This window comes from Cyprinodon tularosa, unplaced genomic scaffold, assembly GCF_016077235.1.
Source record: "Cyprinodon tularosa strain WSP-4 unplaced genomic scaffold, ASM1607723v1 ctg68, whole genome shotgun sequence".
NCBI lineage: Eukaryota > Metazoa > Chordata > Actinopteri > Cyprinodontiformes > Cyprinodontidae > Cyprinodon > Cyprinodon tularosa.
This window is the reverse complement of record NW_024039429.1, coordinates 655,744-683,742: the sequence shown is the minus strand read 5'-3', so window position 1 is coordinate 683,742 and position 27,999 is coordinate 655,744. Positions and strand designations below refer to the sequence as shown.

Genomic DNA, 27,999 nt, shown 5'->3' with positions numbered 1-27,999 from the left:
GATGTTTTCAAGGTCTGGTTCAGACTTTAATTTTCTGCGGCAAAACATACTCTTATATTGATGGTCCTTGGCACAGCTTTTTTTTATTTATTGTTTCATTGGAAGGTGCTCTCCTAACTATTGATTTGAGTTCTTTAGACTGAAGAAAAATTTTGAGGCCTATTTTTATTTTTGCCACCATCCTATCAAAAAATAGCCTGTCATCTGTATTAAACTCTGTTGAGAAAGGTAGAGAGGATAAGAATTAAGGGGATAGAGAAAGGAAAGACGGAGGAGTGGTTAGAAAAGAGAAAACAAACCTGCGAAACGGTAGGTTTATTCAGTAGCTCCTAGAATTGTTTCTCCATCGATACAAGAGGAGAGAGAAAGAAAACATAGAACAAATCAACACCAAAAAGAAAACAAAAGACAACCAACGTAAACATCAAAATAACTTCAGTAGCAACGTATCTCATAAGGCCCATTAACACAACCGTTTTGAAACCGTGCCGATATAAGTCCGAGGTAACCGAGATAACTGTTGAGTGTAAATGGCACGCACAATGGAACCAGATCACGCCAGACACAACCAAACTGCACTAACATGGTATTAGTTCATCAGTAGGGTCCAGAGTAGTTCAGTTCTGTCTCGGTTCCGAGATAACAAAGAGCACGTGAGTGTACCACATCATTTCCTTTCAGTTAGCCTCTGTAATCATGACATTTCAGACATTCATAAAAATACAAGCTTCCCTACCTGCCACACGATTTCCAGTTATGATTCTGCTTTGCAGTGTGATTAACCTTAATGTCTGTCGTTGTTTCCTGCATCTGTAATCCCTGATTAGACTATCGTTTGTCATATCCACTTTACCAAAAGCGGACTTTGTCAAGTAAATTCATCAAAAGCTGCCTTCTTCGCCTGACTCTCCACAAACTTAGTGAATGTTATGGGCTCTGCCATGTTGATTTGTTTCCTCTAGAGAGCAGTAGTACCGTAGATCGTCACTAGGAGGCGAAGAACCGTGCAAGTGTGGTGTGTAAATGGTCGTAAGGAACAAGCTCAGCACGGATTGGTTTTCAGAGGGTAGTGTAAATGGGGTTATAGATACCCAGTCAGTATATATGTGTGGAAAGTAAAACTGATTGATTGATTGATTGATTAGACAATATTATTCATAATTATATATCTGGAGCTGCAGCTTTGTATTTAGATTTAGTGTGTATTTGTGAACACCTGGAAGAGCATAGTGCTAGTTCACCCCTAAAAAAAACTACTAACTTTAGTTCAAAGTTTGAGAATTAAACCTTTCAACTAGCAGTTGTCCACCCAAAAATAATGAATTAAGGTAAAAAATTATTGTTTATTTTTCTGTTTCCTTAAAGGTAGTCATTAAAATGACAAATAAAATGCAATTAAGCCCAAATTTATTAATTCTTCTAGAAAATTTTGTAAGAACTATTTTCCCTTAGCAAAGAAGTTTATTTCTAAAAAGAAATTATTATCCATCTCCCAAAAAAAAAGAAACGACACGAGACAAGACAAGGATTTCATATTTTTTTTTGTTTTATTTACATTTTACCAATCAATTGAATCTTCATGTTTGCCAGCAGTTTTTACAGGTGTCAACAGTAATTTCACTGTTGACTTGTTATAAAAAATCAGTACTATTTTGCAGTTAGTCGCCAGTTAGGAAAACAAAAAGATTCTTAAAATCTTGGAAGGTCCAATCTATATAGGTTAGGATGAAAGTATTTACATCTATGGTAAATATTGGTATAAAGTAGGGATGCACGATATAATCGGCCCCCTATCGGTATCGGCCTGTATCGGCCTTAAAACTGAATATCGGACATCGGCCACGCCACCGATATTTAACCTGATATTTGATCAGCTTCTGAGTTTCTAAAGTCTAAAAAAAAATAAAATAAAATACTACTTCTTCTTCTTCCTCAAAAACTTCTTTTTTACAGACTTAAAAACTTCTATCTTCATATGCTGATATATTGCTATTTAAAAACACCATATCAATCTCTTTTACTAATGAAATATTGCTATATGTCATCGTTATGCTACGAAATCCCCCGAAAATTCACGAAATTTTGCCATATTTTTATATGTTGATATATTGACGCGGTATCGATCTGTTTTACTAACAAAATCTCACAAGAATTAGCAAAATATCACGAGTTTGTAACAGAACGATGAAATTTCACAAGATTTTGAAAGTAAAATAGATCAATACTGCATTTTTAAAAATCTATTTGATATCAGCATATGAAAATATATTTGAGTATATTATTTTTCAAAGTGTCAGAAATGGATAACAAAACTGCTATTTTCAATGACTACGTATTTTTGTCCAGCTTTAACATCGGTATCGGTTATCGGCTACATGAGTTTTAAAATATCGGCATATCGGATATCGGCCAAAATCCCAATATCGTGCATCCCTAGTAGGGCTGGGCGATAATTCAATAACGATATATATCGATCGATAGACGTGTGGCGCAATAGAAAAAAAGAGGGTCGATAAAAGTTCGATAAAAAAGAAACGCAGTTTTCCTTCCTTCTCATTGTAGCCTAGCATGTAGGTTTATGCTAGTCACTGCTTCCTCCCAACCAATCACAATCGCGGACCCAGGCACGACGTCACCAAGCGCCGCCCTCTCACACCACAACACAGAGCACATGAAGATGTCGCAGCAAGGAGAGGCGGAGGAAATTGTTCCAAAGAAAGGTTTTTGTAGTTCGGCAGTTTGGCAGTATTTCGGTCATGGCAAATCGGACCAAAAACAAACCACAGTCATCTGGAAAATGTGTCGGGAACCAGTGAAAACCAGTCTGATAACGAAACCAACTTTTTTTTTATCATCTCAGTCGCTCACAGCCGCAGGAGTACGAGCTGTTTAGGCCCCGGCGCGGCTCTCCTCCGAGGAATCTTCAGGAAATATATATATATTTTCAGTTCTGGGCAGTTTCCCACGTAGTTCTAACAATTGAGATAAAATGCTGAGGGGCCAGAAACTTCAAAGTAATAACTCAGGTTAAAGCAGGAAACGGGGGCGGCGGGGGTGGGGGGCATTTATTTATTTGTTATATTTATTTTGGTCACTTTTCTGGTCACTTTAGTTTATTCTTTGTCAGTATTTAATAACATAACTCAGGTCTCTTAAGTTATTTTTCTTTAAAACAATTCTGTTATGGTTAAAAAAGTTGGTTAAATAAAGATTTAATTCGAAGTCTGTGTTTGTCTTTTATTAAAATTAAATCATTTACCAATATTATAAAAAGTCCAGGCAGAGCTGCACATAAAATATGGTTTTAAATCTTTTCAATAATTATCGATATCGATCAATATGCATTTTTTTTTTATCGATAAGCTTTTTTTCTATATCGCCCAGCCCTAATCCCTAGTATAAAGGTGTATTTAATAAACCAAAAAGTTTGTTTCTGATGAAAAATTAGTGTGTTGATTTGAAGATTCTGCATTGAATTCACATCAGGACTCTAATTTGACTCTGCAATGTTTTTATTTTTTGGCCACTTAGAAAAAACACTTTTGCAAAATAAAATTTGATGCCTACTCATAGATATGAGTAATCATAGCTGTAATTAAAAGCACTAAACATCAGAAACTAAGACTGCGTTCACAAAGCAGGCAAATGTGACCCATACCACCTTTTCACAGCAGTCTGAATAATCCAGTTACGATTCTTTTTTTTAAATCCCCTAAAAATCAGAACTTAGCCCATTCCTTATGTGGAACTGAACCTGATATGCATCCGTAGAGGTGGAAAGTAACAAAGTAAATTTACTTGATTACTGTAATTAAGTAATTTTTTTAAAGTATCTTAACTTTACTTGATACTTAATTTTTAGGGGGAGTACTTATAACTTTCATTCCAATACATTTTAAAGTCAAATATTGTACTTTCTACTCCACTATATTTCTAGCAAGCTGCTAGTTACTTGTTACGTTTGCCTCTGCTTATTTTTGTGATCCGCCGTTGCCATTTCACTTTTTTAAAATGCAATTTCAACATACAAGATAGAAGTGTTTTGGACTTAATTTGTACACCACTGTCTTAGATATTTTGCATGACTTTCCACAAATGTTAGAAACTCAGGGCGGATATTATCTGCAGTTTATACATTTTATTAAGCCATGAGTTGTTCCCTCTTGGCCAAGTTATTCAGTAGGAGGAATTCTCAAATCAGAGTTGAGGTTTCTTTGTGGTCATAGATAAAACCTTAAAACCTCTATTCCATAGTGAAGGTGTGAGGAGAATCAAAACACACCTGTTTTTTTTTTTTTTGGTTTGTTTTTAAATAACAAATAATAATCATAATAGCTATCTCCTTTTTGTGGCATTTTTATGCTGAAGTACTTTACTGGTCGTTTATTAAGTAGCAGAGTGGTTGTATTCATCAATACAGGAGGCGGTTTCCTAAAGTTACAATTTCTTTAAAATTACTCTAATTTGACAGAAATGTACTGATATTAGAAAGTTTAATTTGTCTTTTTGAATACTTAAATGCTTTTAAAAGCATGTACTGTTGAATACTTAAGTATCAAAAGTGAGTACTTCAATATTTTAACTTGAGAAGATGTCTGAATGAGTAACTTTTACTTGTAGTTGAGTAAGATTTGACAATGAGTATCGATACTTTCACTCAACTACCACTGTTGAGTTCGTCATCCACCAGCATCCGATAGTTTTCAAAGCATCTTATTTATGAACTGTCATGCTGCATTTAAGCCCAGTTGTACGTCAATGCCCTGGTTTCCACTATACATCATCACCAGTGACGTGCGGTGAGGTTCATAGCTGGTGAGGCACTGACGTCATCAGAATCAGATTTGCAAATAGATGCATAGATTGACAGCAGTTTACAGGTTATGTTTCACTTCTGCATCCTTACACATACAAACTGTAGCTCACAAAACACACATTTCCTTAAAAAACAAAACAAAATAAATGTTATTACTGTCTTACCTTTACTTATAAATGAATAGAAGTCCTCCTTATCTTCCTTCAGTTTTAAAAGTCTCTCTGTCTCAATGGAGATCACTGCCAGGGAAGAAAGCCTTCCTTGATCCGTCCTGTTCCTGCCTTATGTTTTCAGTCTCTTGAGCACCCCCTGCCATGAGGCAAGAGAACTGCCTGCCTCACCTCGAACTTGTTCTCTGCCGTTTATAATCGCTCATTACACGAAACACGTTACACAAACACAGTTGGTGACAAAAAGCTCTGTACATTATATACATAAGCCAAATTATTAGAAATAAGTTCACATATTACATTTGTTTAAACCATTTTATTGACGCCGTACAGCAACATGCTCTCTCCGCTTTGCAGCCAGCGCAGAGCCAGGGGTTGCGCAATCCAAGGTGAGGCAGAGCTCGCTGCTGCCTCACCGGCATCGCTTCCAAGCATTTGAATGGGAAAATAAGAAAATTCAGCGATTTTGAACAAATAAAAATCGAAATTGGTGAAGCTACATGAAAAATGAATATTTTTTAGTACAAACCACCGGATGAATATAACAATTTAAATTACTTTATGATTATATATTTTCTTTCTTTCCATGATGGCTGGTGAGGCACTGCCTCACCTGCCTCCCCTGACCGCACGTCACTGATCATCACATACCCCTCTGCAACAGCAGCATTTACTGACTGCTCCCTTAAAGGCTTTGGTTGATATTTGCAATCTGGTTTTCCTTATTTTCCTTCTTTCTATTATGATGTAGCGGTGATATGGTTTTCTACAATCTCCCATCAATTAAGAACTTAATCCAATGAGACCTAAATCTAAATTACTGGAGATCAATTTCCCTCACGTTTACTTATCAATCATTTGGGTGCATTTGTTTGTCATAGAAGGAAAATGTAAAAATGTCCTTTATAAAGAAACTCTGGTTCAACCAACATGTGTGGAATGTGAGAGCAGAGTTTCCTGAGGGAATGTGGAATCAATATCAGAGCTGATGAAAACATGTCTTAGTAGATTTCTATTTACTATGTCAATCTCTATTCATTGCTACTCTGTCAGAAATGGTAAATTGTGTTCTTGTCAAACACTGCCTTGGAGCTTTTCAAATCAGAGATAATTGTGAAACCACACTCTGTCTGAGCTAAATATATATTCCCAGACAGACGCATTCAGTCCTTAGAATCAAAACAGGAACAGATATTTCAAGATGTCGCTGAGATTTCACTAAGGAAACCGAGCTCCTGTAGCCTGTGACGTTTCCTCTACAAGATTCGTTGCTGTGTTTTCCTTTGTATCTGACGTGGACAACACAAGCTTTGAATCATCCACACTTACATCTTGTCCTTTCCTGATAAAAGAGCTAACATATGGTGCTAAATGTGTGGGACATGATACCAGCTGTTGCTCCAGGAGAAAGTAGTGATTATACTGCTATCATCTTGCAAAAGAAAAAAATCAAAACAAACAAAAAACAAGTTAGGGTTTCTAAATTAAAAAGATTTTTACCTTTTTCTTAAATGGCTTATAGATTGGTGAGCAACAGTCTAAAGTTAAATGAAAGGCATAAAAACACAACCGTGTCTGGGTCGTCATTTATGTAAAATTTAGGATTTATGTTTTAATAAATGTGTTATATTAGAAAAATTAGAAGAATATCTGAACCATATTTGAGCATTTAGACGTAACAGTAATCCAAAAATAAAAGAACAAAGCATAACAATGATTTGTAACTTAACTAACTCGTTTAGCAGATCATTTTACTGATCTGCAGCGAAATGCAATAAAGAGAACCTAAATATGTAATTCAAAGAAAATAAGTTTAGAAAACTAGGATGTTTTTATCTAAAACTTAAAAAGAAGCATAAGATAAAAAGCTGTGCATTTAAAATAATGTTTAAAATAAACACACACATAAAGGAAAATACCTGAACCACATGTCATCCTATGGAAAACAAGTTGTAGATTTAGCAATTTCTGTTCTCACAGATAGTAACAGAAATGCATTGGTCTGTTTTAGTTGCAGTGAATAGACTGCTAGCAACACATAAAGCAGAGTTAGGGCCAATACAAAAACAGTAAAGGGTGTATGATACTGTCAAATATCATAACAATGTTAAAGCACCATAGAATAGGTAGCTTACTACAAGATAAAAGGAAACAAAAGCCTTTGGCTGAGGGCAGCTTATAATAATTATTAAACCGTAGTTAATATCTTGGTGGTGAATGATAGGGCTGGATAATTAATTGCATTTGCAGTATTATCAATATTTTCAAATTTCAAATATTGTCAAATTGGTTAGGAAAACCAGTTGATTGCATCCATTTATTGACTTGCAAGGCATGCTCCTCCTTGATGAGCCTGCAGTGACAACCTTAGCGTGCATTTAGTCGTTGAGTCTTTGACAGTCCCTCACACTGAGCATGCATATGGTGGCAGTGGAGAGGAAAACTCATTTTACAGAAGGAAACCTCTAGAAGATTCAGGCTCAGTTTGAGCAGCCATCTGCCGAGGCCGGCTGGGGTTCAAGGAGACAGAAGCAGGCATATAGAAAGAAGCAGGTGTTCTAAAATATATTGTTTTGAAATAGTTCAGGTAGTCAAAGAGAACATTACAGATCGATTATTGTAAGCTAATGTAAAGACTTTTTCATGTAACCAGTACTGAAACAATTAATCGGATTATCGTGACTAATTGATTATTTTAATAATTGTCAACTGATTTAGTAATCGTTTAATTGTTAACCGGAGTTTAGAGACTCTAAAACATACATTTAGCTAAACATTTGCATTTAAGATAAAAATCTTTTTCATCTGTTTTTCCAGAACTCCTCAAGTGGAAAAGTTTTAGTTTCACCTGATTTAATTTTGCAGAAAGTCTCCTTTAAGGATCCTTTGGCTATCCAATTAATCGATTCATCAATTAAATGATCGACAGTAAAATCGATTTGCAAAGTCATTGTTATTTGCAGCCCTACATGCAAAACTTAAAGGGATAGTTCGGGATTTTTGACATGAATCTGTATGGCATCCCCATCACCAGTGTCATGCAATCACACTGACTTACCCCTGGCAGCATCCTGTGAGCAGAGTTCTCGTCCAGCTTTGGTCAAGCCGAAAGTAGTCCGGCAGGTTTGCTAGACCCAGCGAAATAAAACGTTTCTCTTCCCAAAACATTATGTGTTCAAAAGAGTGATATTTTTGCATCCCAAAAACATTGTAGTGGAAAAAGTCACACATCGTTATCACTTGGTCCTATTTTCTCTCTGTTCGTATCAGTGCGCGCGACACCATGACCTGACAGCTAGGGCCTACTAACCTGACAACAGCCAGATGCATGTCTCGCTCCACCTAGCTCCTAGCTGGGCGGAGCGAGACATGCATCTGGCTGTTGTCAGGTTAAGGGCCTACCTGTTTGATTCGCGATTGTTTACTACTGGGGAAGATGTCTGACTACGAGAGCGACGAGGAAAACATCGACTTCCACTTAGAGCCAAAGGGATATCTTTATGAACCCGAGTACACTGACGATGAACTTCGACAAATGGAGTTAGATCGGGCAGAAAGAGAGAGGGTGGACAGAGAAGTGATGGAAGCTGAAGCCGGAGCTGCAGGAGCCACAGCTGGAGCTGCGATATCCAGGGTGGCCGACAAATTATGGTGCACTTGTGCACAATGTTTTTGGGATGCAAAAATATCACTCTTTTGAACACATAATGTTTTGGGAAGAGAAACGTTTTATTTCGCTGGGTCTAGCAAACCTGCCGGACTACTTTCGGCTTGACCAAAGCTGGACGAGAACTCTGCTCACAGGATGCTGCCAGGGGTAAGTCAGTGTGATTGCATGACACTGGTGATGGGGATGCCATACAGATTCATGTCAAAAATCCCGAACTATCCCTTTAAGTCCCCCTGACAGTGGTCAGGATTTAATGCAATAAATCTCTGGAACCAAATCAGCTTGTGGTTACTTTGTACAGAGGACTCATATAACTATAATAAATATAAAAAATATAGCAATTTTAAATGTTTGGTTAAAACTAAGGCTGTTCAACCCATCTTAAAGTAGGGCAACATTGACAGATTTATTTTCAGGTTTATTTGTTTAGTTGATTTTTTTTTTTTTTTTCCCTGTGTCTTTTTTTTCCGGATTTATGGCCGGATTGCAACTAACACTTGATTATCCCTGGAATATTTAGTAACATAGCTCTTTGACAATACTTTAGACCTTACACAGTTTTCCACTTCCATTTTAAAGCCACACAATCTATGTTGAACTTTTAATCTACAGAAATGTTATATCAGTACTCATCATACACATATACTGTACTTAAATATTAATCCTATTTCTCCAGTTCTAAGACAAATGGAATATTTATTTACTAGGCTTATTAAATTGCTAAAATTTGAAACTCAATATTGATTCTCAGGGAAATATTAATTACTAGAAAGCATTTTTTTACTACCATGAGCATAAAAAAATGACAACTTAACATAAAAAACGTATTTTTTAATCATACAATGGAAGATGCTTTCACAACAGAATCACATAGGCCAATCAGATAAGTGTGCACATGAATGCAAAATAACCCAAATATTACAGTTAAACACAATTTTAAACTAGTCTGTTTAGTTTTCTTTTAATGTAAAAAAGAATTACAGTATCAATGTTTTTAACACCCTAGTCTGTACTACAAATACAGCATAATTTTAGCATTTACATGTACCAAACTTCTGGTTGTTCTAGGCTTTATTAACCCTTACAAAAACTCAAGTGACCAATAGGAACTAGAAGACCATTTTTGTCCATCATACTGCAGCATTTGTCTTTTTAGTAACTGCTGTCACTTCAAAGTTGTGACCACACAGAAAGGGACTCCTACCACAAATATGTCTGCCAGAACTCTCAAACCAAGTCTCCTAGATGAAGCCCTGTGAAAGAGAACTCCTTGAGATATAATTTAATTAGTTGTTTTGCATCCAAAAGGAGTGATTTTTTTTTGCAGCTTTCACATCTCATGCTGCTATGAATGAGGCACTTAACCCCAAATTAGTAATGCAGGTACTTACGCTGTAATAGCGATGCTGACTCTAAGATATGGGATTTGCTGAAAGATAATTTCAGTCAGACCAGAAATCCTTGTTTGTTATCCTCCATTAGAACTCCTGAAGTGGCATTTCTAAGCATTAGATTTATTTTTTTTATTATTATTTTTTTATTTAAACTTTTTTGACATTTATCATAGTTTTAAAAGGTGAAACAAATAACATTTTCTAAGAGTATCTGTGTTTTTTATTAATAAAAAAAAAATAGATTATTTGATTGCTAAAATATTTAATAGCTCCTGTCCCTGTTCAAATTGCTTTGGATGGTCCGTATGACAAGAAAGGTGCTATAAAACCCAGTCCATTTATTATTTAATCTAATATCCTAGGAGAGTAACGCATTTTTTTCCCTCCTTACTATTTGAAAAGCACAGGGATGACCATGTTGTAATAACCACTACTTCTAGCTAATAATCTTATTTCTTTCTCAATCCATCTGTGCCTTCTTTCTCAATATAACCGGAAGAAAGCTGAATCTTTTTTTCTCCCCATCAAACGTCAATATGATCCTCTCGAAAACAAAAAAATGACCTTTTACTGCAGAGCTAGAGCAGAATACTAATGTCTGCAATTCACACTTTGCAGCGCAGGACCTGTCGATACCCATCAGAGAGTATTGATCAACAATGCAATTGGTGGAGTAGCCTTAAAAGTGCTGTTATTTCACATCATTTTGTTTGAATGAGGTTTAAACCTCAGTTCATTCTGGAAATATTGAATCATCTGTAGGGTCATCTTTTTATTTCCTTGAAGATGATGTTATACAATAGTAATGGTACATCATAGTATTGCATTAATAAACAATTTTTCTTGATTGATTAAAAGTGTTTCTAGTAATTGTTGAAAAGATTAAAAAAAGATTTAAAAAAAGCAAAAGATACATTTAAATCTTTTTTTTAATATCTCATAGCTGAAGGCCACTTTTATTAAGCTAAAGTTTTTTTTTATTACCTCTTCTAAGTTTTACACATGTTGTCTCTAACAAAATAAATAGTATTTATTGTAAAGATTTGTATGTAACAAGCGACAAAAACTCAGCCTTTGCAATGGCCTGTGTGGCAACAATCCGGGGCGCCAACAGATGGGTTTAATTTCACCTTTGCTCTGCTCGGTGGCGAGATAATGACAACTCTGCACTTTGGATTTATTTTGCCACAACAAAAGCTTTTCTTTTTTTGTGATGTGTATAAAATGTAATTATTCTAACTATGAAAGACAGCTACCTCTTAGCTATGTAAGTAGGAAAATCTACAGTGATGTGATAAACCAATGAAGACTTACTTCATGCTCTTCTGTTGTTCATGGGAGTGATTCAGTCTAGCATGTGGGGGTATAATTATTTTTTTTTGCTTTATTTTGTGTTTTTTTTATTTGTTTGTTTTTTTTAAATCATGTTTCTGATTACTTTCACCATAAATAACCCCTCACTACCTCAATTGTGTGCAATATATAAACCTTAGACAATAGCTGTTTGCTTCCTTTGCCTATTTGCTTTGGCGCTAACACCCTGGAATTTGCTCACTCTGAAAGAATAAAGACTATTTTTTGCTCTATTTAAAAAAAAAAAGATTTATTTCACCATGCTCACTCTGAAAAAATAAACACTATTTTTAACCAATTAAAAAAAAAAAAAAAGATTTATTTCACCATGTCACATACAAAGTAAAATACATGTTTTGGATAGATGAATGATTTTTATATGTGTAGAATATGCATCAACGGGTGCTGGTGGAATGCATACATTTTCTTGGCTATGTGGGAATTTGAGATGACACAGATTTTTGACCTTTTAAACTATTGCAGATTAATCAGAATCAGAAATACTTTAATAATCCCAGAGGAAAATTACTTCTGTTACACGCTCCTGTTACAGTTTTATATATATATATATATCCACACATCCAACTACACAAGATAATAAAGATAAAAATAAAAAAGATAAAACATATACACATGTAGATAAAATATATACACATATAGATAAGTACACTCTAACAAATAATGTAATGGGTTTACTCAAAAAGATATGTTTACTTTTTGCATGGATCTTTTTAAGTTGTCCTAACTTCATTGTTAATTGAGTAATCGCTACTAGTCCAGCATAACAACACCAACTTAAATAGCCACATAAATACAAAGCTATCTCAAGTTGAATCTATTTATTTTTTTGTTTAAATTATTGAATTGTCACATTGGTTGTATCTGATATATGTTTCAGGTACAACAAAAAATTAAGTACAATGACCATGTTTATATATATATATATATATATTCAAGAGAAATCAAGTAGTGCTTACTTAATTAATTAATGAGTATTCCTTAAAATTTTGTTATCTCATCATTCCAATTTAAGTTGTTGTAAATGTTTACATAAACATTTTCAACTAAAAAAAGTCCATGCTAAAAGTAAACATATTAATTATAGTATATGCAACTAATTTTTCTCAGGTTGAGGGAAATAATGAACAGGAACCATATTTCACAATACAAACTGTTTATTTTATGAACATTTTGTACAAATTAAGTGCAAATATTTTAATAACAGCACCATTGAAAACTTGCCATTTATAATTCTCTTATTTCATAGCTGTTTAACTTTTATTTCCATCTTTAATGATCTTTCTGTTGCAATTTTGGTCAATATTTAGTTTTTATGTGTTACAGTGTATTTCTTTACTGTGTGTGTAGTCTCTTTATATTGTGTTAGTGTCGTGTAGTGTGTCACAGTATGTAATGTGTGTAGTATGTGTTTACAGTGTAGTGTTACAGTAGTTAAACAGCTCTAACCAAGTTGAGTCAGTGATTTTAAACGACTGTGACTCTAACTGAGGTAGGACATTTCTGCATTATTGACTAAATGAATGTGGAAAAATGAATGAACTATTTGTATGGATAACCATAAAGGCAAATATATCACCGCCAAAAACATTTAACATTCTGGGTCAGCTGAAAACAATACACTCACCAATATTCCAGCTCTCAAACATGACTATCAACGTCAAAACCTGAATAACATGAACAGCAACCAGATGTTGGTTGAAAGACATTACACTGCATAAATTAGGAAAAGTCACTTGAACAGCAAGTCCATCACAGCACAAATTAGGTTCCCATTTTTATGTTCAGCTATGAGGCTCAAAGGGGTTTCCTAGCAGCTTTTGCTTTAGAGATGTGACTTTTGGGCTGCATTTCTGACTGTCTAATTTAAGGAACACCTTCTGAAATACCTCGCAAGTGTACTTCAGCTCCCGTGGGTAGCTTAGATTGAGGGCATAAATGAGGCCCATCAGCAAAGCACAGGCCCTTGGCACATCCAACCCTTGCAGGACCTCTGTGCCCTCTATGATGATGGTGGTGCTGGCTGGATCAGATGCTGTAGTACCTTTTGTGACTAGAATCTTCACCACCCGACTCTCAAAATCTCCAATTTGGCTCTCAGAATCCTGAAAGCAAGAATATCAGAAACAAATATCAGTATCAGTATATCATTAAGCTGGCACACTCAATACTATATATAAAAAAACATAAAATGTCCTGTAATGTCCTGGTATCTAATGACTGCGAGTCAGAATTTCTAACACTAAAACTATATGTACAGACAATGTCCTGTTGATGGTGCCTGTAGCCACAGCCATGAAAAACATATTCTGGTTTTTACTTGTTTCTTGTTTTAACATAGTGAAAGGCAAACATATGGAAGAGTATTAGGGCCACTGGAACACAACATCTAAGGGATAATTTTTGACATTTTTCTGGAATGAATAAAAAGACAAAAGTACTCTCAATTTTTGTATTTTAAGTGGCCGTAATACTTTTCTGAACAAATGTAAAAGTTGTCTTGAGAAAATAAAAAGCAAAACAAGTTTTTACTATATTTCTATTCAGGTCATGTGCAAAGAAAAAAAGTTAGTTTGTCCCTTTAGTTTACTAAACGCTGAACAAGCAGCAGCAAAAACAAACAAGGACAGGGTAGGGAGAGACAGATACTGGTAAGAGATTCACAAAGACAGTATGAAAGGAAAGTTCCATTTCACTTCAACTTCAAGGTGTTGCAAAGGGATCCACTTTCACCTACCACATATTCAAAAAGACTGTCCTCATTTTCCCCAAGGTAGACCACTAAGCAGCGAATGGCAACCTCTCGGCGAATTTCAACTGTGTTGATCTGATGGAGGATTCAAAGAAAAAAGGTCAATTATGTGTTTTTTAAATATTTTTTTTTACAACAGTTAGTTTTTATTATCTCCTATTGTAAATAGCATATCAGGTACCTTCAGAAGTTCCATGATTTTCTGGATCTTATGTTTGGCAGCCCCTCCTCTTGACATCACCAGTGGCATCAACCTTGGTATACAATGGTCCAGATTTTCCATAAATGTTGACTCCAGATTGGCAGTGGTTATTCTTTTATATTCTTCCTTGATCTGTGTGACACAAAATAGAGCAAGATGGTACAACAGATATTAGAAGTCATGTTCCTGCCAAACTACCTATTCTAAATACAACAAAATACTAAAATATTAACCTGCTCAGGAAGAAATAGAGCAGGGCATCGTTCCTTCAAGTCCCTGACAGATGGAGCCAAGGTGACAATTTCTTGTCTCCGAGAGGAAAAGGTCCTGTCCATTTTCTCACTGATGATCTGGGAATTGTCTCTCTTCTTTACTTCACCTAGAAGTTCCAGTCTTTGTTACTCAAGGTTTTCTTTGGTTTCTCCTAGTGGATGAGGTGGCAGGTAGTTCGCCTCACCCTTTCGAGCTTTCTTGATGTTTTTTGCTGGCATCTTCTCATTGGCTCGCTTTTTTTGGAGAGAGTTAACCTCTAGCTCAGGGCACCCAAGACCCCTAAGTTTTGATTTATAATTGGCCATTTTAAATTTCAGTCTTTGTTGCCATCCGTAACATCCATTGTAGGACCCTGGTTCTTTCAGGCATGGGTGTTTTTGGATCAGTGCTTCTGCCACATCAGCAAATTGTGCACTTGTAGGATAGGCAACATACTCAAAGATGCTTTCGGCTAAACTCTCAAGGATGTCTGGTAGAATGGCAGTGGAGCTGAGTGGGCATCCATCTTTATTGAAAGCTTCATTACCAGCTGCTAGGACAAGCTCTGTCTCATTGCGGAAACGGGGTATTGGAAATTTGGAGGGCCAAGATTTTGAGCGCAAATTTCCATGATCAGGTGATGACAAGATAATTGTATCACCTGATTCAGATGAAGCAGTACTGGCAGCCGGAGCAGAACTGCTGGATGAACCTCTGTCTGAGCTGCTGGCTGCACCCGCGTCAGATCTATCGAGGTCAGTTACAACAAATTGGATTGAGGAGAGATCAACAATATGGACAACCTTAATTGTGTCTTTATCTTTAAGATCTTTGGTTGATGCAAGAGAAAAAAGTTCTCCTCCAAAATCAACATCCTTGTAATGTAAGATAAACTTCCCTGCTTCCAATCTATATTTCTGTTGTACAATAGACTGTAGCTCATCCACTGTCTCTGGTACTCCATAAGGCAGTTCAAGCTTGTCAATTATATGGTCTTGAACAATAACATGAAGTACAGCAGGTTTTCTCAGATAAGATGTTTGAGCATCTGTTAAGAAAAAAAAGAAACATTAAGTGACTCTAATATGGGACACAATATGTGAATATTGCAATATCTTTATCCTAAAGTTTTGCTGGCATACATTTCACATTTTTGGAGGCATGTTAGCAGAACCTCTTTACAAATACCATACCTGGAACATCAGAATCAGTAAAATCCATTTCCTCATTTATTGCATGCAGTATTCTTTCAGCAGGGGAAATACTTTCTGAAAATGTATAGCATAAAGAGAATAAAACAGTAAATACTTTCTTATCAGCTGCATTGTATCAACTTGTAAAAATGTGTCAGTTTAGCAGTCCAGTGTATGCCATTGAGCACAATGTGAGTTTGTAACTTGGGATTGCTTGTTTGCTGTGAAATCTGCCATCTTTTGTTATCACTAGATAACACAAAGACAATGTGAAAAAAAAATCCATCTATGGCAAGTAAATGAATCGCTTCAGAGTGACCATACGCTTCCCTGCAATGGTGTATGCAGCTAAAGGGAATATATCAGACAACTGAGCTGGCTCAAGAACTGTAATAACGTCTTTCATAACAGGGGCAGATGCAGAGCTAGAAATAAAGTTAAGTTCTTCAACCATCTCAGTAATTTACTGTTTAGGAACATTAGATATGCTTTCCAATTTCAGAAAAAGGTGGGCAAGATTAGCTTCAATTATGCTGGGCAATTCTTTCCTTTCTTCATCATAACCCTCTCCACACTCAATATCATCATCATCATCAGGATCATCCCCTACATTAACTGGATTCACATGCCTGTGCACATCTCAGCCTTGAAGTCATCCAGTGAGTGTGGAGTGTGTTTGCTTGTCCTGTGAGAGGCGAAAGTACCATAAATGTTCGTTTTGAAATCGCAGTTTTCAAAAACGCATGGGATTGTTTCATGTTTTTTTAAATGCCGACCAATCGGTCTCCGCCACGTGACGTCAATTGTTTACCTCGGGCGCGGTGCATCGTGGGAAAACCACCATATTAGGTGGAAAGTCGAGATAAGCCACACGCGGCTGTTCTTTCGTCACAATTATTTACCAGAAATGACACGATCGTGTTGTGTGAGAGGCTGCCAGTCCAGGTGTCGTGCCAAGGTAGTTATCCCTGCGAAAATTTGTATCCCCTCGTCGGGAGCGCGCACGGAGTAGGAAGAACAACCCGAGTTAACTCTGCTTCAATTCCAATGTGCAGAACTTGAAATTTGAAAGGTTTTACGTGTATGAAAGTTGAGCTTTACTGTTTTATTCTTTACTTCACGTGTTATAGCAGAATATCGCCAGTGATATTGATCTAAAACTAATAATAAAACACAAACGTTTGCTTGAAAGCTGGTCGCTGACAGCAGTGTCTACTCCTCCCTCTGAAAGCAAACTGATCCTTGTTCTTTTCCACACGTTCCTTAAAAAAATCTCTCATTGTTTCACAGTGTCCAAATGTTCTCATCCCATTGAAAACTGTTGTAAACCATATGCTTGTAATAAAAATGAAATAGAAAATGGAGTGCACGTGTAATCATTAAAGACTATATGCAGAAGGAAAATAATTTTTTCCTGGTTGAAATTTAGTACTTAAATCTATATTTGTGTTTATAGTAACTTACAATTTATCTATGTTGTACTATCCTTAATAAACAGTTTGTGTTCTTTAATCAGCCGTTTTATTTCATCCCATATTGCCAGAAATGGCAGTATGGGATGAAATAAAACCTGCTATAATCTGTTCCCCCTGTCTAAATCAGACAAAAAAAGGTCCCAGCTTTTTCATTTTTGGCTTATAAGCATCTTTTATGATGCCAAAAAGGAAAAAGCTGGGACCTGTTTGGCCTGATTTAGACAGGGGGGAACAGATTATAGCAGGTGGCCTGCTATAATTTGTTCCCTCCTTGTAACTTTAAGAAATAAAGGTCCATCACATCCAAAGTTTCAGGAATAAATTGTCATTATAAAAGATGCTTATAAGCCAAAAATGAAAAAGCTGGGACCTTTTTTTGCCTGATTTAGACAGGGGGAACAGATTATAGCAGGTTTTATTTCATCCCATACTGCCAATTCTGGCAAAATGGGATGAAATAAAACAGCTGATGTTAGAAGACAAACTGTTTATTAAGGATAGTACAACATAGATAAATTGTAAGTTACTATAAACACAAATATAGATTTAAATACTAAATTTCCACCAGGAAAAAATTATTTTCCTTCTGCATATAGTCTTTAATGATTACACGTGCACTCCATTTTCTATTTCATTTTTATTACAAATATATGGTTTACAACAGTTTTCAATGGGATGAGAACATTTGGACACTGTGAAACAATGAGAGATTTTTTTAATGAACGTGTGGAAAAGAACAAGGATCTGTTTGCTTTCAGAGGGAGGAGTAGACATATGCTCAAAGTACTCCCTCTCTGTGGTGATGGAGCTTAGGGTACAACATGGACATTTAAAAGACAAGACATCTTTCACATTTGCCGCTTTATAAGATGAATGACTTCTTGTCATGTGTGATTTAAGGCCCATGTTTTGAAAGAGCAATAGCATTCCCAATAAATACAAGGCAGAATTTGCGCACAATGCACATGTCGCAGCCTGTAGTGTTTCAAAAGCTCAGTCTTTCTGGGAGTTTCATATTTACACATTTTACAACACCAGTTCATTGTGAACGGGATTCAGTGAAAACGTTCTAAACACTGCTTAACAATAAACCACTCCAAATGAATCAATGTACAATCAATGGCTTGCTAGCGAGCGACTGTAATGGCGGCGGGAAGGCTTACTTACCAAAGTGGCATGGGCAGCCACGTTGTAGGTTAATGGTCCTCCAGCAATGATTAAGATCCCCAAAGATGACTTGTCAGCTGTTCCAAAGCGCAAAAAATGAAATTCCAATGCAGATAGTAGCTCTGTACAAACAAGCAGACACGAGTGCGTCGACTTTCCCAACCGGGTGCACGTTGAGTATCGTCTGCTGCTTGAGTATCTACGCCCGTTTCAAAAAAAGTTTCAAAAATTTTTTTTGAGCTGAACCAACTTAAAATTTGAGACAAATTGAGCTGATGCGCTTTAATGCATTCAAATTACACAGGAAAATGAGTCTGGATATTTTCTTATTTTTCAAGTTGGTTTATTTAGATTAATCAAGCTGGTTACTTAGTTTAACAAATAAAAGCTGCAAACTTAAATGTTTATATTGAAATTGCGCATTTATTTTAGCTGAATTTACTACCCCCATGCTTTATTCTTTAGAGTGTAGGTTTTACCAAAATTGCACAGATTTGCACAAATTGTCTGTTTTTTGGGGGATTCATTTTTCATATTCTTTGGTTTTGTGGTTTAAAAACATTTAAATTATTCCTTTAGTTATTTATAAATCTGACCTTTTTGTATGGCCTCATAACAGAAAATACATGTAATTTTTCTTCTTCAAGTTCAAAGTTATACCAACCATAATTGTTACAAAACCCCTAATTTTTGTGCTACTTTTTGTCTCTACAATAAATATTGTCTCGAAAATGTTCTGAGTTGTACCAGAAAATGGTGTGCATCTTTATTGGCTAAAGATGTAAACCAGATGGAAGCAGTCAGGGTTGATATGGTCTGTTCAAATTATATTTTATTGATATGCAATGTGTTATTGACTGAGAGTTTAAAGATAATATCCTACCCTAAATTAACTACATGCAGCTCTATTTGATTTGCCCAAAATGATATTACAGTGATGATTGTAAATGGGTATCCTTTTTTGTTTTATCCAACAAGTCTTTTTTAATTTTTGCTCTTTTTATCAAGTGTAACAAACATTTAGCTACTGATCAATTTCCTTCCAATTGCTAAGGATTCTGCGCATTACATTTTCTTACATTTTAATCAGACTATAAAATGACAGTCCTGTTTTATTAATGCAGAAAACAAATCTAGTAACAGTGATTTTTGCTCTGTGTTTCAGGGACAACCTGTTGGCCAGTGTGATTTCAATATTCGACTCCTGTGCATAGAAAAAGAAATCATTTTTCCACGTATGGAAAAAATGAAGATCGGACAGATCGACAAAACCAAGGAGCCCTTCAGTGTCAGAAATAAACCCTTCTTTGACATTCATGCGTCACGCAAGGTAAGATGGACCAGCATGCTGTTTTTACTTTCCAAATCATTCCCTTCCCTTTAACTTTACCAGATGTGACCCACTTAAGATTTATCCTTTCTTTTGGTTCATGCACAAATCCAGGCAACCCAGTTGTTTTGCACATTGTAAACTCACATGTTATCTGTCAGTAGTATCCCAGTTTATATCCAGATAATTTATTTTCTAGGGAAATGGCTCTTCAAGGGCAAATTGATCCCAAGAGAATGACCAGTACAAGAGATGAAACACATTTTTGTACCTTTATCCTACAGAAAATGACAATCTTGAGGGAGAAAAGAGCTCTCAAATGAGTGTCTGATACCTCGGCTGTTTCCCACTGGGACTTATCCTGTGCAATCTCAAATGATTGAAAACCTGGATTACAATACATTGTCTGGATCTTGTCTTGAGTGTGTGAACTTGAGCGCATATTTCCATTACTTTTTTAGCATTTATGCTCATTTCACCAGAGATCTTCCCCATTCTAAGCATCAGGTAATAAGTGATCTCTGCCAAGGTTTTAGTACAGTAAGCTGAAAGCAGCAGAGCTTTTATCGCCTTTGTGGCCGTTAAGCTTTCCTCGAAGGGCTCTGCTCTCGCCCTTCTCTCAGGGCTGCAGGAGTTCAGAGCACAATTCATTTTGTGTTCGACTCGAACAAAGATCAGTTTGAAATCTTGTTCCTGTGTCCTAACAGACGATCAAACTGAAAGGACAAGGTGATATTTATGATTTTTTTTTTCTCCCCCAGCACTAATATCTAAGCGTTTTTGTTCATCATAAAATTGTTAGAATGAGTGTTGTTACCTCAGGTCTAACCCTGTGCTACCCACATTGCAAAGAATTTTTATGAAGGATCGACCCTGCAAGCTTTTGGGTTCATTCCGATGAAGTTATTTTGGAAATTTAGTCACTGGTCCGCTGTCTGGTTTCTGACTGCCCCTTTGTTTCCTCCATATGCCATCTGCTCTCTGTACAGTCCCCTCTCTGTTGTGTGGGGCATTAAATAAGGGTTACTAGAATCTGGCTTATTAATTCATCTCAGCACAAACCCCCACTTTATGGCGTATTAATTCCTTTTAGGGGTGTTTCATTCAAATGCTAGAGTTGTATGACCGCTTTTGTCTGTTTCTAGTCTGCTTTTTTTTATCTCATCTCATTCACTTAGACATTCTAGGCAGCAATTTCCCCACCAATTGGGGCATTTCTTTTTGGTTTTACTTCCTCTACTTAACAATGAACGTTTTTGTTTTAATTAGACTTACACAGCAAGACAATGAAGTAGTGTATTTTGGATTTCCCCATTTGCACGGATTGAATGGACTGGAAAGTGGAAATAGCTACATTTAGCAGCACTATTGCGTGAGATTCTCTGCTGTTTTGTATGATGTGCTGTTATGCACTAAAACTTAACAGTTCACTCCATCAAGGTTAATGGCTTTGAGTGACATTTTAACCATGTTTTTCTTTTTTTTTCTGAAAACATTTAATGAAGTCTGTGGGTAAATAGACAGGATCTATAAACACAATTTTTTATTGTTTCCTTTATTTCTAAACTATATTTGTAAATGAGTTTGCCACTTAAAAATGTGATTTCTGCAAAAAGTTCTTTAAATTTGATTGTTGCTCATTAAGACTGTAAAATATTAACAGTCAAAGGGGAAATGGAGAAAGTATATATCAAAAGCAAATAGTGATAGAAAGCAGTTCTTCTTTAGTAATAAAATTCCTTTTTTTCTTTTCTTTTTTTTATTCATTCTTTTTGAGGCGATTGAAAAACAGGCTACATATACAGTAAAGATCTAAATATTCACCGGTGGACACAAAAGTTTGCATACATATCAATACACGTACTTGTTCCTGCATAATCTAATAAATGATTTCTTTTTCAATAAAGCAATAAAGTCACACCTTGACAATTTAGCCAGCGTATGCCTGACCTACAATAATCTGGCAAAAACACTGGCATACGTTGGATAAGTTATGGGTATGTTTTGTATAAATTATGAGCATGTTGAAATACGCTGAAGCACGCTTCTGTATAATGGCATATTTGCAGCGTTTTAGTATGAAAGGGAGTTAAAGGAGGACACTGCCTGTTCACCTCCTAACTTCTTCTGCATCATAGGGTGAGCGAGAAGGTGAGTGTGATGAACAAGAACTCAGGGCTATGTTTATTACTGAAAGTAAGAGCATTTTCACACGCACAATGCGAAGGGAACTCAAGGTATTGGGACTGAACAGCTGTGTAGCCGTAAGAAAACCACTAATTAGTGAGGCTAACCGGGAAAAAAAGGCTTCAATTTACTAGGGAGCATAAAGATTGGACTGTGGAGCAATGGAAGAAGGTCAAGTGGTCTGATGAGTCCAGATTTATCCTGTTCCAGAGTGATGGGCGAATCAGGGTAAGAAGAGAGGCAGGTGAAGTGCTGCACCCACCATGCCTAGTGCTTACTGACCAAGCCTGTGGGGGCGGTGTTATGATCTGGGGTTGCCGCAGTCAGTCAGCTCTAGGTTCAGCAACAGTATGTGCTCAAAGAATGAGGTCAACTGACTACCTGAATATACTGAATGACCAGGTTATTCCATCAATGGACTATTTCTTCCCTGATGGCACAGGCATATTCCAAGATGGCAATGCCAGGATTCATATATATATATAAATATATTGCTGTACTTTGTACACATTTTGAAAATGTTAGTCTGTGTATCTGCCAGAGTCTTTGCTGAAAAGGAGACTTGAGAGACAAAAAGTGATTCAAAATCCTTCTGTGCTTTTAAGTCCAGGTGCAATATTATTCTTTTTAATTTAGTCTTGGTTCAATAGTGGTAGATTAAAAAAGGAACAGCACAGTTGTAACTCATGTGCTGTATACCTCTGAGTGTCTCCTCCACTCCGTATGCTTCTAATGCACATTTCTCTCCACCTAACTTTCCATTACTAAGCTCCCGTTTGACAGACGGCGTCTCCAGCACTTTCCTGGTCGGGGCGTGGGCAACTGACTGAATATCTGTGTGGCCTGCAGTCTTAAAAATGATTGGGGAGTTTACACCATGACATTACATTGCTTTAATAAAATATATGGTTTTTATTGTCTTTTGTAATATTTCAAAGTTCTAAGAATTTAGAAATTGAGTTTTCATTTCCTTTAAGCCACAATCTTCTAAATTACCAAGATGAAAGATTGGATTGGAACAATAATTCTGTTTCTTAATCTTTTTTTAAAGCAGGTAAAAGCCATACACTGTTTTAGCTAAATGTTTACAATACTAAATCTAAAAAGAAGAAATTAGATATTAACATGTTTTTCCCCCAAAATATTTCATTAGTCATGTCTTAAAATAATTACGTTTAGGGAGACTGATTTTAATAATGTAAAGATCAAAAACACATCTTATTTTGACCCCTGGAGTCTCATACAGTTCCTTTCCACAAATTCAGATAGTAGAAAAAAATCTGTGATTGTATTCAGGAGTTATATTTGTTTTCTTAAGTTCCTCATTAAATACAAATGAGACGTTTCTTAAAATGACACCACAAGTTTGCTTATTAGAGAAGTTTAGATAAAAGTTATCGGGTCAATTAATATTAAACAGTAAAAATAATTATTTCATAAGAGCCAATATCATGACTGTTAATTCCAGCGCAGTTTTAAATTTTAATTGAAGTTAAAGGGAACTTCATGCGTATTTAAGCAACCAGAAATGCATAAACAAATAGATGCATGAGATAAATACATATGACTGGAATAATTATATCCCATTTGAATATCAGCTGTAGATTTGGTGAACATGTGTGATATAAACCAATGTAAAACTTGTTAAATACTCCAAGAGAAGCACTAGGTTTTTTCTTGCTCTCACAGCGGCGAAAGCATAATGATGTCATCTTGATCTTGCGGGCCCATCTTCAGATTTCTCACTTTTTGTTCTTTTCTTTTTTTCTCACAGTGTGTCCGAGAACAGCTGTTTTTTTTTGGATTGGAAATGTCCCTCTTAATTCAGGTGTAGAAATCCGAACAGTGATCCGTCACTTAACGCAGTAGCCCCCAACCTTTTTTGCTCCACCCTGGTTCAACGTCAATATTTTCATGGACCAATCAGTAGCTGTAGTAATATCTGGTTGCTATGGTAATGTTAAACATGTCTTTAAAATAAGAAGCCACAAAAACTAACTACATGAACACAGCCTACCAACTACTACATTGCATTCTCTTCACTGCTGCACTTTATAAATTCTAATGTTCATTTGACTGTTGTAAGCTTCTTATTAACTGTTGAATACTTTGAAAACTTTGTATACACTCTACAAGATGACAATAAAGTTTGTCTAAGTCTACTAGCAATAGCATTGATTCAGTGGGAGCCCTGAGCTTGTTTTACTGCAACAAGGCGGTAGGAGTTTATAGCGGGAGGTGTAAGGTTAACTTCGATGTCAACAGTAATTCAAAGGCGGATGAAATGGAGAGAATCCAAAACCTTTTTGAAAATAAAATAACATTCAGATTTGCAGAATAAATATGTGGGAAAGTATAGTGAAATATTTTCACTATATTATATCCTAACACTACAAATGTAATAAAATCTAAGGGGCAATTAGAAGAATCCATGAGGCTGAGGCTGATTTTAAAATCGTTGCTTTATGTTTGTTTTTTTCTAAAGCAAAGGAAAAGCTATGCATATTGACCATTTTTTGGAGGCTATATCAGAAGCCCTTTAACTCAAGCATACCTTTTCATTAAGGGCTGTGTCATATTAGAGTTAATATGTTAGAGGTTTGGGATCTCCAGACATGAGTCAGATTTCTCTGGTTTCAGTTAAATCGGGGCCAGATTGGTCAGAGCTGAGAGATGTAGCTCATCCTGAGCAGCAGGTTGTTCCTTGTTGCTCTCTGACCTCACGTCTCATAGTTTCTGGAGACTTGGATGATAAAACTTAAAAAACAAGAGCTCAGGTCCAGGGTTGGTTAGAAATTAGTTACATTTACTAAGTCACATTTACTGCAATAACCTTTTGGGGAAAAAGTACTTTTAGCTGTACAGCATTGTACTTTTTACTTAATTAAGAATATGATAAACTATCAATACTCTTGCTTGAGTAAAATTTCCAGCTACTCCATTTACTTTGAGCAACTTTAGTGAATGGAAACAAGCTATATTTTTAACAAAACAGGGATACACTTCCTTTTTTTCTTTCTTATACTCAAGGCCCTTTGGTTAAATGTTATTTTTCCATCTACTGAGTCGATCATGTTGTTTGGAGGTTGAGTAAAAATATACTAAACAGTATACCGTAATTTAACATATTCTCACATACTGTAGCTATTGATTTTGTAAGTTTTGTAACCCTTATTCTGAAGTGCTTATTCAACCTAAAGGTTCTATTGTGTATTTGCTGTTTCTTATGTGTATTTTCTATTTTAATTTTTTGAAACACCATTTGCACATCACTTAATTTTCTGGTAAAATCTTTACCAATTTGAAAAATTTAAAATCAGTTATGATCATGGGTAGTGAGTCAGTTACTCAGTACCTGAGTTGCCTTTTTACCAAATACTATTTAACGCTTAGTGAGTAATTTCTTTAAAGGCTACCATTTAATTTCACTTGAGTCAAAACATGATCATTTAGTGCTATTCTTTCTCAAATAGATTATTTTTGGATTCATTCAGCTAGTGCTTGAAAACTGAGCTACTCATTTTTTTGGTCATGTAATGTATCTATATATGCACTGTATTTCAGTGTTGGCTGCGGCTCTCTTAAACAGGAGGCTCAGTGGTGTTAACTTAATCCAAACGTCACATATTGCATTGACAAATGTTGAAACACATAAAACACATCACTATGACTGGTGAAAATAGCTGTTGTGAAGCGAGTTCAACACAAAACCCTGTTCTGACTGAATGATAATTTTTTCCTCTAAACTCATGAGGGAAACTTCGCTATCTGGCCACTGTCAGTCAAAAATCCTTAGGTATGTTTGCCAATCAACATCAATCAGCCAGCTTCTCGACCCGCCCCTGTTCCATAGAGCCCCTAAAAGGTTTAGCCTCACTGGAAGTGATGTATTTTGTCCTGTTATCCAATCAGGGCCATACTTTCTCTGCTCGAGAGTCAGGGCTGTAACTACCAATGAGGACACTGAGGTCATGTCTTCTGTTTTTTTTAATTCATATTTTGCCTAAATTGTGATATATAAACTATAAAAATAAATCACACTGAAACTGCGGTCTCCCTAAAATCTGCGAGGTGTTTTATATTTGAAGTGTCTAGAGTACTAGAAGAGTAATATTTAATAATAATAATAATTTTAAAAAAGAAGATCAAGGAACTTGTCATACGTGCTTCACAGCATCAACACGCACTGTTGCTGTGGTAACTGCCAAATAGGCCTTAGATGCAGTTCGTGAGTCCCCTTAGTCATGGCAGTCAGTGGAATAGGAGCAAATCAAGCTACAAATGTAGGTTAAAAAAAAAAATGCATTTTCATGAAGAAAGATTTCAGCACAGCGAGGTACTCGGACATCAAGGGAACATCGAACCAAAGTTTATTTAACTCTATACCGGTTGTTTGTCGATGTCCAGCAGTTGAATCAACATTCATTATGCAACTGTTATTTAAGCGACTGCTTTGACTGAAAACAAAATGTATATTCAGCGTTGATTTCCCAGTGGTTGGTCTTGAAATGTTTTTTATTTCTGCTGGAAGCCGGACTCCTCGCAGCAAGTTAGTACAGAGCAGATTGCACGGGACCGGAAATCATGCGCAGAAACAAAACATCTGGGTGATTTTCAAAATAATAATAATTTTATGTGGTAACTTGCCATTCAATAGTCATCATAATGATCCATCAAAAAGCCTCAGCCCCATTTTATTTACTGTTGTAATGTGGTAGACTCCTACATTTATTTATTTTATACAATTGCTTAAATGTTCATATGTTATTATGTTGATTTAATATTTGTACTTCAACTTATTTATAGCTTTCAAACATATAATTTCACACTTAAACATTAGGTTGCTCTGGAACCAGCAAAAATAACTTCATTTCATTCCATGTAAATGTGTTGAAATGACTAATAATAATTGAAATGGCACTTATTTTTTCATTTCTATCATTTTATTATTTCACTGTGTTGATATTTTTCACTTAAGGGAAAACAGACTAGGGAGAAAAAGATGAGTCGAACCAAGCTTTGGGCAAAGCAGCAGGAGATGCAGTGAGGAGAGAGATGGAGGGAAAGCAGCTACTATAAAAGGAATATACTTTACCGGAGCTGTTTATGTTTTAAACGTCAAATGTTAATTGCATGTTACTTTAAGTACTGTGTAAGAGTCTAATAGAAATGTGTTCAAAAGCTGGCTTTCCATAACAAGAATTAACAGATCAGGCACTATTATTAACATAATAGTGTAATAGACACCCCACTGTCTATTTTAAATAGTGAAGTAAATATAAAGCAACTCATTTCAATTACACTGGAATGCATTATGTGACATTTCTAACCGCTTAGATAGAAGCTTGAAAAGAAAGATGACATAAAAATCAAGTTTACAAGTTTATAATTCCTGAAATGTCTGGCAGGGAGAGAGGAAAAGAGAAATGCACCAACTAGCCTATTTAAAAGTCAGAATGAGGCTGCTTCCTTAAGACTCAGAAAATGGCCAAATTAAATCCATTATTTAATGGAATTAAAAACACTTTCTGGAGAGCATCCCGTTGAACCCACCTTAAAGTGACTCTTGACCTCAGTATTTTTTCACAGCCCTGTGTACGGCCCTGTCCAGAGTGAAGGGGAAATCGGGTAAGGGAGCAGAATAAACAGCTGATTAATGCACAAGGTACTCATGAAATCCAGTGCATTTTAGCCTATATTTAATTCAGTTTAATCACTACATTTATGAAGTTTGACAATGCATAATTTATCGCTAATTTTATTAATTAACAGGGGAGGTTTAGCATCCCTAAAAACTGCCCAGTCGTAGATAACTGGTGTCTCGTGGCCATCTTTTAACTAGAAGGAGAATCTTGGGAGTAATTTGACTGTTGGTGATGTATTTAAAATTTCATCCCTTTCCTGCCTAATTTAAAAAAAATGTCAGCACTAACTAAATAATAAAAAAGATGAAAAAGAATCAGTATGCAATTCTGACCATAGTAATACCTGGATACTTAAATGCAAGTAGAAACTGGATC

At 35.9% G+C, this 27,999-nt stretch overlaps 2 protein-coding genes across 4 annotated transcripts in view; one reads left to right on the top strand and one right to left on the bottom strand.

Moving 5' to 3' along the window:
• Positions 1-27,999, top strand: part of rngtt (RNA guanylyltransferase and 5'-phosphatase) — a 141,974-nt gene that overhangs the window by 49,557 nt on the left and 64,418 nt on the right. Inside the window, exon 11 of the mRNA XM_038267628.1 lies at positions 19,628-19,792. Coding sequence (XP_038123556.1) covers positions 19,628-19,792 — 165 coding nt within the window. The remainder of the gene's footprint in view (positions 1-19,627; positions 19,793-27,999) is intronic.
• LOC119771568 lies at positions 13,108-18,930 on the bottom strand. Of its 3 annotated transcripts, XM_038267631.1 has the most exons (6): positions 18,463-18,930; positions 15,821-15,895; positions 14,609-15,675; positions 14,355-14,507; positions 14,159-14,248; positions 13,108-13,526 (listed from the first exon to the last, which is right to left on the bottom strand). In XM_038267631.1, the coding sequence occupies exons 3-6, from the start codon at positions 14,708-14,710 to the stop codon at positions 13,206-13,208; spliced, it is 666 nt and encodes a 221-aa protein (XP_038123559.1). In that variant the 5' UTR covers positions 14,711-15,675; positions 15,821-15,895; positions 18,463-18,930; the 3' UTR covers positions 13,108-13,205. The 3 variants fall into 3 exon arrangements, with proteins under 3 accessions (XP_038123559.1, XP_038123557.1, XP_038123558.1); XM_038267629.1 differs by lacking the exons at positions 13,108-13,526; positions 14,159-14,248; positions 14,355-14,507 and having other exon boundaries at positions 14,709-15,675; XM_038267630.1 differs by lacking the exons at positions 13,108-13,526; positions 14,159-14,248; positions 14,355-14,507; positions 18,463-18,930 and having other exon boundaries at positions 14,709-15,675; positions 15,821-16,289.

Bases quoted from the DNA above. Each gene is read 5' to 3' on its own strand.
- LOC119771568 (XM_038267629.1), bottom strand. From the start codon at position 15,848: ATGGATTTTACTGATTCTGATGTTCCAG. The intron at 15,676-15,820 runs GTATGGTATTTG...TTTTCTTAACAG, and splicing joins TACTGATTCTGATGTTCCAG to ATGCTCAAACATCTTATCTG.